The sequence below is a fragment of the Netta rufina genome (assembly GCF_964035555.1).
Source record: "Netta rufina genome assembly, chromosome: 18".
Classification (NCBI taxonomy): Eukaryota; Metazoa; Chordata; class Aves; order Anseriformes; family Anatidae; genus Netta; species Netta rufina.
Genome location: NC_140142.1, coordinates 11,044,903 through 11,058,424, shown reverse-complemented (window position 1 = coordinate 11,058,424; position 13,522 = coordinate 11,044,903). Strand labels below are relative to the sequence as shown.

The following is a 13,522-nucleotide window of genomic DNA, read 5'->3' as shown; positions in this document are numbered from 1 at the left end:
CAGCCCTTGCTGTGCTGGTTCTCCCCGTCTCTTTCAGGGGGCCACCCCAGCCCAAACCCTCCCCAGCTCTCCACACCTCCCTGTCCTCTCCCCTGCCCAGCCCAGCAGAACAGCCCATGCTGGGATGGCACACAAACAGGAAATGGAGAAGGGGAGGTCAGTAGCAGTGTCCCTGCTGCTGCCATCTGCAGGATGTAAACCCCACCACTCCACCTTCTCATCCTGCAGCCCCCCAGTCCAGCCCCACTCCCCAGCACAGCACAGCACCACACTGCTGCCCCTGGGACTCCTCAGGCAGCACCACTGCAAACACACAGTGCCAGCTCTGCTCCCAGGACACCTCATGTCCCGCACAGCCTTGCCCCAGCCCAGCATGTCTGGGCTGGCCTGAGCAGCCATTCCTGCAGCCCCTTCCCATGCTGCCCACAGCCCCCCAGCTGGTGGTGCTGCTTTGCAGAGCGAGGGCTGTGGTGCACAGGGCCATGGGGGCACTCTGCAGGGCCGTGCTGGTCAGGCTGGGAAGGCAGAACCAGCTGGTGGGGGGCACTGCCACTGAGTGCCTCCCACACAAGTGGTTCCTTGGCCATGGAGGCTGCGCACAGATAGCTGCCCTTCTTCAGAGTCAGAGACTCATGGAATAGTCTGAGCTGGACAGGACCCACAAGGATCATCAAGTCCAACTCATTTCCAATGTTGGGAGCTGTTTTTCGCTGTATTCAGTATATGAAATTCAACCAGAGGAATAACAATAAATCCAGGAGATTGTTTTCCCTATGCCAGCCGTGTTTCCTGGAGTTTCAGAGCTCTCCTTGCCTGGGAAAAAAAAAATAATAATAAAATAAAATAAATAAATTTGGCAGTGCTGCTGCGCAGGACTCTTTTTCCCTCCACCTTTCCACACATCCAAGTGCCCCTGCAGCTCCACCACAGGTCTCTGAGGAAGGATCTCAGGCAAGCAAATCACAGCAGGGTTCTTTCTTTTATTTAAATACACAGAGAGCCTAGCTTCTCGTTTACTCCATGTCTCAGAGTCACACGGACAGGTAGATACTGAAATGGAAGGGGATGAATAATGATACCTTTGTGTGCAACACTATCACACATGAGTCAAAGATAAGATAATGCAACACAACAACACACACATTTCCAACTTCTAGGCCTGTGATGAGCTACATTATAAATGATATGCAGAGGAAGAACAGCAGTTTATTGGTTCTGAAAATATCCAGTTACCAAATTTCACACTGCATCCTTGAGCTCCTTGTTCCTCATGCTGTAGATGAGGGGGTTCACTGCTGGAGGCACCACTGAATACACAACTGCCAGCAAAAGATTCAGGGAGGAGGAGGATACAGAGGGGGGCTTCAGATAGGCAAATAATCCAGTGCTGATGAACAGGGAGACCACAGCCAGGTGAGGGAGGCATGTGGAAAAGGCTTTGTGTCGTCCCTGCTGTGAGGGGATCCTCAGCCCTGCCCTGAAAATCTGCACATAGAACAGCACAAGGAAAACAAAACATCCAAATGGCACTAACCACTAGAAGCCCAACTTCTCTGAGGTAGGCATCTGAGCAGGACAGCTTGAGGATCTGGGGAACTTCACGGAAGAACTGGTCCAGGGCATTGCCTTGGCAGAAGGGAAGGGAAAAGGTATTGGCAGTGTGCAGCACAGCATAGACAAAAGTAATGCCCCAGGCAGCTGCTGCAGTGATTACACAAGTTCTGCTGTCCATTATGGTCCCATAGTGCAGGGGTATGCAGATGGCAACGTAGCGGTCAGAGGCCATGATGATTAGAAGAAAAAACTCTGCTGAAATGAAAAAGAAAAAGAATAAAATCTGAGCAACACATCCATAGGAGGAGATGGCTGTGGTGTCCCACAGGGAGTTGGCCATGGCTTTAGGAACAGTGGTGGAGATGGAGCCCACGTCGAGGAGGGCGAGGTTGAGGAGGAAGAAGTACATGGGGGTGTGGAGGTGATGGTCGCAGGCTATGGCTGTGAGGATGAGGCTGTTGCCCAGAAGAGCAGCCAGGTAGATGCCCAGGAAGAGCGCGAAGTGCAGGAGCTGAAGCTCACGTGTGTCTGCGAATGGCAGGAGGAGGAACTCTGTTGGGAAGCTCCTGTTGGACATTTGTGGCCTCTGGGCATGGTTGCCTGTCCATGGAGGAATAGACAGTGACATGTTAGAGAGACTTTTCTAAGCAAAAACTAAACCTTATTTCAAAGAAAACATCCTTAACAAGGCTGTATCCTCACTGCATCTTCATCTGAAGAAGACTTGCTCCTGCCTGAAGCTCTGCATCTCTCTGCCTAAGGATGCCACATAGACCATGAAGATCCTCTGTAGTCTCAGCAGTAATCAGTGCTGCTGGTAAAGAACACCAGGGGTGCATCTCAGGTATCCAATGGCCAGAGGCATCTCCCTATTTAAAAGTGCTGAGAAGGACATCCAACAATCCCACAAGAATCAATGAAGGTTGTGCTGGTGCTACCTACAGGTTAAACCTCACAACAGGTTAAATGGCGTGGAGTAAATATATGAGCTTCCTCAAAGACCTACAAATCTCTTTTAACTGTAATGCTCTATGAGTTTAGGTCCCTTCTACAATCCTAACAACACCATTATCATCTCCCTGACTGCCATCCAAAGCAGGAAGTTGAAAAATGAGACCTCAGAGAGTGCCATCCTGTCAGTTATGGCAGGTGTTGTTCTTCCCTTTCAAGAATCTCCCCCAGAAATGCCCTGGCCATGCTGGGGAGATATGAAGAGACTGGCCCATGTAGCAGCCCCCTGCCGGCAGCAGGACCCTGCCTGGCCCTGGCCTTCTGGTCCTTCCACCCACAGCTTCTCCCCGCAGTGCCCTGGGCAACTCCCCGTGCAGGCTGAGTGCTGAGCCTCGCAGGCAGCAGAGGCCCTGCCCTGGTACACAGCCACTGAGGCACAGCAGGGACCCTGCTCTGCACCACAGCCCTGGCCACCCCTGCCTGAAACCTGGCTGCATAGCCTGCAGCTGGTCCTGTGAGAAGAAACCCTCATGCCCTGTCCTCTGACAGCTTTGGTAAGTAATTCCTGCTCTGGAGCTTGTCATTTTTCTGTTATCCAAAGATACTCTGAGAGTTCTCCTGAAAGATCCCATATGGTATGGGATTTGACAGCAAATCTGGAGATGGTACCAGAAACAACAGCTGTGTTGCCCTGCAGCCACAGACTTACCCTGTTCAGTGCTCTGAAGATTTCTCCCTCACTGAGCTCTCATCATCCCCCCTCCACACTGCCGTTAATATCTCTCTCCCTTCTCTCAGTCACCCTTGTCCCCTGCAGGCAGTGCCCCCAGCCCTGCTGTGCTGTGCAGAGGAGCAGCTTCTGGGCAGAGCTGTCTCTCTGCAGTGCTGCCCGCTTGCCAGGAGCTCCCCTTGGGTCCAGGAGCCCAACCCAGTTCAGCAGCACAGCTCCAGCCTAATGCCTCTCTGTCTCTCCCCTCTCTCATGTCCCTTGAGATGTCCCTGGGCCTCCAGGGGAATCAGCTTTGAAACACACTGAAGTAATCACTGATGTTCCTTCCTTCAGCTGCTGAATGAATCTCATTTCCAGCACCATTCTTCCTCATTCAGAAAATGGATGAGGTCCAAGGATCACCTTTCCATGCCCTGTTTTTAGGCAGGACACTCCTGCAAGGACAGGGATGGATCTTCCTTCTCCCTGCTGAGGGAAAGGTTTCAACTGAGCCAACCAAGGCACCTCCTTCTTTGTTTGCTGTCCAGAGGCTAGAAGGGGTCTCTGCTCTCTCCCATGCCTCACATTTGGAAACTGCCCTGGCTATGTTACGCAGTGACCATTCGCTGCCTCCACTGTAAGCAGACACCCATGGGTGAGTCTTAAATCCAGCCCTCGGTCTCTGACAGGTCACAATGTGACAATGAGCCATGCCTTCCTGAACTGAAGCTTGAACAGACTCTCGTGGGGAGCAATTCTTTGGGCATATTCTTGGCACTGGTTTGGGAAGGAAAGCCCAGGCTTCGGGCATTGTACTGGGGTAATTCAATTTTATTACAGACACCTTATGAGAGAGTCTTCATTGACTCACAGTGTTAGATGCACATTTATATAGCCTCCATATGAGATGGATCAGTTTCATTCATTGATAGCAGAGAGGGGAATCCAAATATTTATGTAGAAATGTAAGGAACACCAACAGTCATAATGACAATAAGGAAAAAATAATAATAATGAGAATAACGAAAAGACAAGCTTGGAAGATGTACTGGCATTCATTATTGGAGAGTGAAGGTATCTTTATTAGTGCTGCAAAACCTCCCCCAAATCAGTTTCCTAACTGCATCCTTGAGTTCCTTGTTTCTCATGCTGTAGATGAGGGGGTTCACTGCTGGAGGCACCACTGAATACAAAACTGCCAGCAAAAGATTCAGGGAGGAGGAGGACATGGAAGGGGGCTTCAGGTAAGCTAAAAATGCAGTGCTGATAAACAGGGAGACCACGGCCAGGTGAGGGAGGCATGTAGAAAAGGCTTTGTCCCGTCCCTGCTCAGAGGTCATCCTCAGCACAGCCCTGAAGATTTGCACATAGGACAGGACAAGGAAAACAAAACATGTAAAGAAAAAACATGCTGTAACCACAAGAAGCCCAACTTCCCTGAGGTAGGCATTTGAGCAAGAGAGCTTGAGGATCTGGGGAACTTCACAGAAGAACTGGTCCAGGGCATTGCCTGGGCAGAGGGGAAGGGAAAAGGTATTGGCAGTGTGTATCATGGCATTGAGAAAGCCACTGCCCCAGGCAGCTGCTGCCATGTTGAAACAAGTTCTTCCAGTTATGAGTGTCCCATAGCGCAGGGGATTACAGATGGCAACATAGCGGTCATAGGCCATGAGAATAAGAAGTAAGTACTCTCCTCCAATGAAAAAAACAAAGATAATGACCTGTGCAGCACATCCAGAGTAGGAGATGGTCCTAGTGTACCACAGGGAATTGGCCATGGCTTTGGGAACAGTGGTGGTAATAGTGCCCAGGTCAAGGAGGGCGAGGTTGAGGAGGAAGAAGTACATGGGGGTGTGGAGGTGGTGGTCGCAGGCTATGGCGGTGAGGATGAGGCCGTTGCCCAGGAGGGCAGCCAGGTAGATGCCCAGGAAGAGCGCGAAGTGCAGGAGCTGCAGCTCGCGCGTGTCTGCGAATGGCAGGAGGAGAAACTCATTGGGGAAGCTGCTGTTGGACATTTGTTGCCTGTGGGCCCTGATGACTGTCCCAGGAGAAAAAGAAAGAGAAAATTTAGAACAGACTTCTCTGCAGAAAAAGTCAAAGCCATTCCTCATAGACTCCCTCTCACAACACTCTGGTCATTAGTCCTTTTTGGCAGGACCTTGTTGCAGTTCCCTCCTTGGAGTTCTGTTTTATGATGAATGAGTGTGCCACAAGGAGCAGGGCCTCTTCCCATAGACTCCCCAGGTGTTGGTCATGCTCTAATTCTGTGGTACCTAGGAGCAGAGGGGATGCAGAGGCCAGATCTGATATTCAGAATCTTCCAGATGAAATCCCTCTGAAAACAGCAAAGTTTGTCAGCATCTACAACCCCAATTCAAAGACAGTTGGGTGTAGAACGAGGGGTATTATAGTCCTGTGTCCCCCTGAGAAGAAATCAGATACCTCTGAGAGCACAGGCAGATCCTTTGCAAATGACTGAGTGCCTCATCCTGCCTCCAGGTACTCTCAGCACCCCTCTGCTAGCCAAGGAGTTCCTTTCACCACCTTGACAGCGTTTCCCTGCCCATAACTTTTCTGCACTTCTCCATCAGGTAAAGCAGAGCTGCTATGGGAGGGATTGCAGTCTGAAAGGAGCTCACAGCTTGGAAGGACATTTCAAGGACTTATCGAGTGTCCTAATGAGGATATATCTAGTGAAGGATATATCTAGAGTCAGATCTTTTCCCACCCCCGCTATCTGCATTGCCAAAGTCCCACAGGTTAGAGGAATGCTGGGACACCACAGCCCCATGGACACATCCATGGGATGGGAGCCACAAGGTTAGTGCCTGACTCTGAAGCTGAAACTGCCAACCCCAGAGGGCCAGACAACAATGACAGGAGCAGCACAGACAGCTGGAGAAATGAGAAGAAATACAATGATTTGGTAGGGGAGAGAGGTAAGGAGATAAAAGCTGGGTACTCAGGCAAGGCTTCCCCTTTCCTAGCTGGACTGGGAAGGAGAGGGCGGTTGCTCAGAGGAAGGGATCTGCACTGCATGACATGGCATGAGGTGCCTCTATTGCCCTGACACAGGATTCTGGTCAAATATTTCCTTAGTGCCTGCCCTTGTCTCTGCTGCTTGGAGCTCTCCCTGCTGCTTCTCTGTCCCCATGTCTGTGCCCTGCCATGGCTCACTGACCCCACGCCCTGTGCTGTTTTCTCAGCTCTGCCTTGCAGACACTACCAGGAGCAGGGAACAGCCCAGGGGCACTGCCAGGTGTTGTGGTTTAGCCCTGCAGGCAGCTCAGCACCACTCAGCTATTCAGTGTCACTTTCCCACAGTGGGATGGGGGAAAGAATCAGAAACAACTAAACAAATAAACAAATAAAATACAATGAGGGTCAAGATCAGGACAGTTAAGAGGGAAGTAAAGGGAAAACAAAAACAAAAGCAACAAAAAAATATTAACATTGTCCCTGAGCAAATGTAACAACCCAAGAGAACCCCTCTGTTTTCAGTGCTGATCATGATGTGATATGCTATGGAATATTCCTTTGGCCAGTTTGGGTCAGCTGTCCTGGCTCTGTCCCCTCAGAGCTTTTTGTGTACCCCTGGCCTGCTCACTGGGAGGGCAGCAACAGAAGCTGAAAATTCTTGTCTCTGTGTAAACACTGCTCAGCACAATGTTATCAACATTCTTGCCATCCTAAATCCAAAGCACAGCACCATAACAGCTCCTAAGAAGGAAATTTACTCTATCCTAGCTAAGACCAGGACATTATGCTTGCAGTCAGCTCACTCATACCATGATGAAACTGGGAAGGTAATATTATTCTTACCTGCAAGTGGATGGGTGCTGAGGTTCTCAAAAACCTCAGTGTGATGCTTAGGGAAACTGAGCCCTTACTCTAAACCTGTAAAATGTATTTCCATTCCCATCAGCATGAGCAAACAAAAAAGCAGAAAAGAAAGATTCAGAAAAACACAGACTTGAGCTGGAAATGTCTGCCTTGATCATATACGTGAACAGTCCCCTCTAGAGGTATCAGGGCTGTGTTGTGGAGCTGTGAGAAGCCAGACACAGGCAAAAGCTTCTGGGCACCAGCAGGACACTGCCCAGTCCTGCCCTGCCTTGGGGGTTCCTTCCACCCGCAGCTTCTCCCTGCAGCACCCTGGGCAACTCCCCGTGCAGGCTGAGTGCTGAGCCTGGCAGGCAGCAGAGACCCTGCCCCAGCACACAACCCCTAGGGCACAGCAAGGCCCCTGCTCTGCACCACAGCCCTGGCCACCCCTGCTTGCACCCTGCCTGCACAGCCTGCAGCTAGCCCTGTGAGAAGTAACCCTCAAGTCGTGTCCCTCTGACAGCTTTGGTAGGTAATCCCTGCTCTGGAGCTTGTCATTCTTCTGTTATCTAAAGAAACTCTGAGAGCTCTCCTGAAAGCTCCTGTAGTCTGTGGGATTTGTCAGCAAATCCGGAGATGGCACCAGCCAGAGACTTACCCTGTTCAGGGCTGTGAAGATTTCTCCCACAGTGAGCTCTCAGCATCCCCCCTCCACACTGCCTTTAACATCTCCCTCCCTTTTCTCAGCTGCCGTTGTCCCCTGCAGGCAGTGCCCCCAGCCCTGCTGCGCTGTGCAGAGGAGCTGCTCCTGGGCAGAGCTGTCTCTCTGCAGTGTTGCCCTCTTCCCAGGAGCTCCCCTTGGGCCCAGCAGCCCGGCCCAGCTCAGCAGCAAAGCTCCAGCCCAAGGCCTCACAGTCTCTGCCCTCTCTCATGTCCCTTGAGATGTCTTTGGGTCTCCAGGGGAATCAACTTTGAATCACACTGAAGCAATCTCTGATGTTCCCTCCCTTAGCAGAGAAGCAACACTTAGTGCCAGCAATGTTATTTCTCCTACTGGGAGAAGTTTCATCAAAGAATCCCCTTGTCCTCTTCCACTTTTAGGCAGGACACCCAGACCGTGACTGTCAAGAATCACATTTTCCCAAGCTGAGGGCAATGACCACAGTGAGTCAATTAATGCATCTCATTCTCAGTTTGATGTCCCAGGCCTGAAACGGGGCACAGAACCTTCCTTATCAGCCACAAACCCACACATGGGTGATGTGATTTCTCTCACCTCTGTTTGGGTATGCACAAAATACTCTAGCCTAAGCTCCTGTGCTACTAAGCACAGTAATTACAAGAGATAGAGAAGAGCAGTGCGTTGTTCAAATGCAAACACCATTTGACATTTGAGGTGCCAGAGGATGTCCAGGTTAGCAGTCATTAGGACTTCAGAGATTGGGAATATAGGTATTGGCATTTTGTCAGTGCATACTGCCTAAAATTGTTGCCTTCCTTTGTGCCTTGTCACTAACCTGGGAGCAGTCCCTTGGCAGTTAGCTAAATCATATAAAACTCCCCTATAGCATCTCTCTCTCCTCCCCAAAACTGGGAGAAAATTAATGGAGAAAGATTTATTATCACTTATTTTGAAGTGACGTAAGAGTTATCTGCAGACAAACATGCACAGACATGCAAAAGCATTGGACAGATTGTGGTGGGAATAGCTGAGGGCTCTGGCGTGGTTGGGACCTCCACCAACAGAACTGAGGTCCTTGTCCTCTCAGCTATCTAGGGCTGCCATCCCTTCCACTGAGGACCACAAGAGGACACCAGCCCAGGGCTTTATTGCCTCCTCACCCCTGCACAGAACTTGTGAGGCATCCAACCACTGTTCTGCACTTGTGTGCTGCTCACCTGGGATCCCTACTAAAAGTCTTTTATTTCCTTTCTCACACCCCTTGGGATCTGGGACCCATCAATTTCAGGGTCATGACAGCCAGGGCTGACACAGATCATCACATCCCTGACCAGCTCTTTCTGGCATGCAGGTATCAGATCCAGTTTTGTATTACCTCTGTTGGACTATCTGGAAGCTAGACAAGGAAGCTATCCCAAGACACTCCAGAAACCACCTGGACTGTTTGCACGCAGCTCTGTTCCCCTTCTGGAAAATGGCAGGGACAATAAAAAACCCTCAAGGAGACCCAGACTCTTACTCTAAGAGACTTCTTCGGGGTTCTTAACAATGACTATGTCCACTTCCTTGCCCTGGCTGCAGGTTATTTTCTCCCACCATGATAGCACCCTTAGTGACCCCTTCTCTGATTGGCACCCACAAGTGCTCAGAGAACTTTTCACAGGTCACATAGAGGAGCTCCGTATATCCAAGCAGCTTCCATGAGGAAATCTAACTCTGGATCATTCCAGTCTGACTGTCCTAAAGTCTGTATCCACCCATTGCAGCATTCCAAGCTGCATGACTTGTCCCACCATGCCTTGGCAGTGACTTCATGAACATCAAAAAGCACAGACTGCAGCTTCTTCTGATCTGTGCTCCTGGTTGAGGGCGTCGATACATTTTTGGGTTGTCATACCTCAGCTGTGGGATCATGTCAAACTATGCTTGGTGTCTCCATTGACAATGAGAAACAAAACAAATAGCAAGCCCGCATCCCTGGTCTTTGGCATCTTCAGCCATCTGCTTGGAAGGGTCCTACGGGATAAGGCTCTGGAGAGAAGAGCAGTCCAAGAAAGGTGGTTAATATTCCAGGATCACCTCCTCCAACATCAAGAGCAGTCCATTCTAAGAGAGAGGAAGTCAGGTAAAATTACAAGAGGCCTGCATGGATGAATCAGGAGGTCCTGGCAAAACTCCAACACAGAAAAGAAGCACAGCGACAGTGGAAACAAGAACAGATAACCTGAGAGGAATACAGAGGCTTTGCCCAAGCACGTAGTGATGAGTATTGGAAAGCTAAAGCCCAACTCTGATGGAATTTGGCCAAGGATGTCACAGGCAGTAAGAAGGGCCTCTAGAAGTATACAGGTGGCAAAAGAAACACATGGGACTATGTGGACCCACTGTTGAATGAAGCTCAGGATCTGTTGACACAGGACAGGGAAAAGGCTGAAGTGCTGAATTCCTTCTTCACGTCAGTCAGTATAGGCAAGAATGGCATTTGGGAAAACCAGGCCACAGAGAATGGGGGAAGGACAGGGGCAAGGAAGATGGTGGGAGTGGGTCAGGTCAGGGCACACTTGACCTAATGGGATATACAAGCCTATTGGACATGATGAGAATTACCCGTGAGAGCAGAGGGAGCTGGCTGATGTCCTTACAAGGCCTCTCCTAGCTGCAAGAAGCATTACTTGCAAAGACAAATGCCATATTTCCTAACATTCTGCACACCTCCAATAAAATAAAAATCTTTTTTTTTTCTTTTTTTTTTTTTTTTTTTTCCCAGTGTTCCTTAATTAACTCAATAAACGCATACTTTGTACTTATTTCTCAGCTCAGCCTCAACTTTGTCTTCCAAAGAAAGACTTCTGTAACATCTGCTGTCTTCCAAGACTCGGTCACATGTTAAAGGAAAGATGAAAACAAAACAAACACTCTTCAAGACAGCTGTTGTACAGGGTTCTCCAGGGATGAGGTGTTTTAGTGCAGGGGGTAACTGGCTTTGAGAAGGTTTAGAAACAGTCATGGAGTGTGTCTACACAGCATCAAGGGTTTCTGATTCTAATACTGCCCCTCATGACATGTAGGTTGGAAGTGTGCAGGACATTGCGATGGGACACAGCCAGGAGAGCTAACCCAGAGTGATCAAATTGATGTTCCTCATCATCCAGCACCCCCTGCAACCTACCACCTGACTACCAAAAGCATGCCATGCACACCAAATACATGTCCTGTGAAGAGCAGCTGAGAGAGTTGGGATTAGCCTGAAGAAAAGAAGACTCCAGGAAGCATTATTGTGGTCTTCCAATACACAAATGGGCCTATGCACGTGTGTAGTGACTAGACTAGACAAGACTAGACTAGAACAGAATAGTTCAGTTGGAAGAGACCTTCAAAGGTTGTCTGGTCCAACTACCTGATCTCTCCAGGGCTAAACAAAAGTTACAGCATATCGATGAGGGCAATGTCCAAATGCTTCTTGAACACTGACAGGCTGGGAAAAAAAAAAAAAAAAAAAAAAAAAAGCAGGTCTCAAGGAAGCCTATTCCAGTGTCTGACCACCCTCACAGTGCAGACAACTTTCCCACTCTCCAGTCTGGACCTCCCTGGTGCATCTATGTGCCATTGCACACTTTCTCTGATCATTTACCAGTGAGAAGAGGTCATCACCTCCCTCTCCACTTGCCCTCCTAAGACAGTGGCTGAGAAAAATGAGGTTGCTCCTCAGCTTTCTTTTCTCCAGACTAGACAACCCAAGTGTCCTCAGCCTCTCCTTATAGGACATCCCCTTTTACCAGTATTCCCTGTTTTCCCTTGGTTTCTCAACTGACAAGAAACCTGGTCAGATAAACTCGCTGGAAGAAACATCCTCTCTCATACTCTCACCACTCAGTGTGACTGACCAGGTCTGGCTCCCTCACTGCCTCCTTTATCACTTGTTTGTCAGGTTTGTGTCCCCAGATGTGTTGTGCTTTATCCCCAGGAGGTAGCCAAGCACCGCACAGACACTCTCTCCCTCCCTACTCTTAAGAGAACAGGGGGAGACACATAGGATAAATATCTGGAGAGACAGTATCAGGGAGTGTAGTGATAGGACAAGGGGCAGTGCTTTTAAGCTAAAAGAGAGCAGATTTAGATCAGATCTAAAGAAGAAATTCTTCACGCAGTGGGTGGTGAGGCTCTAGAACAGGTTGCCCAGAGAAGTGGTGGGTGCCTCATTGCTGGTAATGTCCAAGGTCAGGTTGGATGGGACCTTGAGCACTACTGGTCTAGTGGGAGATGACTCTGCCCATTTCACAGGGACTGGAACTAGACCTTAAGGTTTTTTCCAACCCCAAATATTCTATGATTCTATGAGCTTGTTGGGTTGTGTAGTCTGTGTAGACAGAGGGATTTCATTTGCAGTGAAAAAGATTAATTGTCCGGAATATTAACAGGTGCTTGAAAGAAATGGAATAAAATTTGTGGGTGTCCGAACTAATAAAAGGACAAGAAAAGATGATTCCCATATCAAACATTTATTTTGATTTAAGAGAAAAGATAGCACTGGAAATAGGTGTCTCTCCCTAGCTGACAGCAGGAAGAACAGTGATTGCATCGGTTTGATTCCAAGTTGATTCCCCTGGAGGACCAGGGACTTGCCAAGAGCTCCCAGTGCTGTCCACAGTAGAGGCAGTGAATGGTCACTGCGTAACATAGCCAGGGCAGTTTCCAAATGTGAGGCATGGGAGAGAGCAGGGTAATACATCTGGATTACATTAAGGTATCCTTCTAGCCTCTGGACAGCAAACAAAGAAGGAGGTGCCTTGGTTGGCTCAGTTGAAACCTTTCCCTCAGCAGGGAGAAGGAAGATCCATCCCTGTCCTTGCAGGAGTGTCCTGCCTAAAACCAGGGCATTAAAAGGTGATCCTTGGACCTCATTCATTTTCTGAATAAGGACGGACAGTGCTGGAAATGAGATTCATTCAGCAGCTGAGGGAAGGAACATCAGTGATTACTTCAGTGTGTTTCAAAGCTGATTCCCATGGAGGCCCAGGGACATCTCAAGGGACATGAGAGAGGGGAGAGACAGAGAGGCATTAGGCTGGAGCTGTGCTGCTGAACTGGGCCGGGCTTCTCAGCCCAAGGGGAGCTCCTGGCAAGCGGGCAGCACTGCAGAGAGACAGCTCTGCCCAGGAGCAGCTCCTCTGCACAGTGCAGCAGGGCTGGGGGCACTGCCTGCAGGGGACAACGGAGGCTGAGAGAAGGGAGGGTGATATTAAAGGCAGTGTGGAGGGGGGATGCTGAGAGCTCACTGCAGGAGAAATCTTCACAGCCCTGAACAGGGTAAGTCTGTGGCTGCAGGGTAACGCAGCTGTTGTTCCTGTGCCATCTCCAGATTTGGTGGCAAATCCCACAGCCTATGGGATCTTTCAGGAGAACTCTTTGGATATTTATCTTTGGAGAATTCTCTTTGGATAACAGAAGAATGACAAGCTCCAGAGCAGGGATTACGTACCAAAGCTATCAGTGGGACAGGACATGAGGGTTCCTTCTCACAGGACCGGCTGCAGGCTGTGCAAGCAGGGTGCAAGCAAGGGTGCCCAGGGCTGTGGTGCAGAGCAGGGTCCCTGCTGTGCCCCAGGGGCTGTGTTCCGGGGCAGGGCCTCTCCCACCTGCGAGGCTCTGCACTCAGCCTGCCCAGGGAGCTGCCCAGGGTGCTGTGGGGAGAAGCTGTGGCTGGAAGGACCAGAAGGCCAGGGCCAGACAGAGTCCTGCTGCTAGCAGGGGGCTGCTACATGGGCCAGGCTCCTCATATCTCCCCAGCACCCCCAGGGCAT

General features: G+C 49.9%; 1 protein-coding gene across 1 annotated transcript; it reads right to left on the bottom strand.

The window, feature by feature from the left end:
- Positions 1-4,272: 4,272 nt before the first annotated feature.
- Positions 4,273-5,229, bottom strand: LOC311216470 (olfactory receptor 14A16-like; the record flags this gene model as incomplete). Its single annotated transcript, XM_084298005.1, has 1 exon — positions 4,273-5,229. One exon carries the CDS (start codon positions 5,227-5,229, stop codon positions 4,273-4,275), a length of 957 nt encoding a protein of 318 aa, XP_084154131.1.
- Between the last annotated feature and the right edge of the window lie 8,293 nt (positions 5,230-13,522).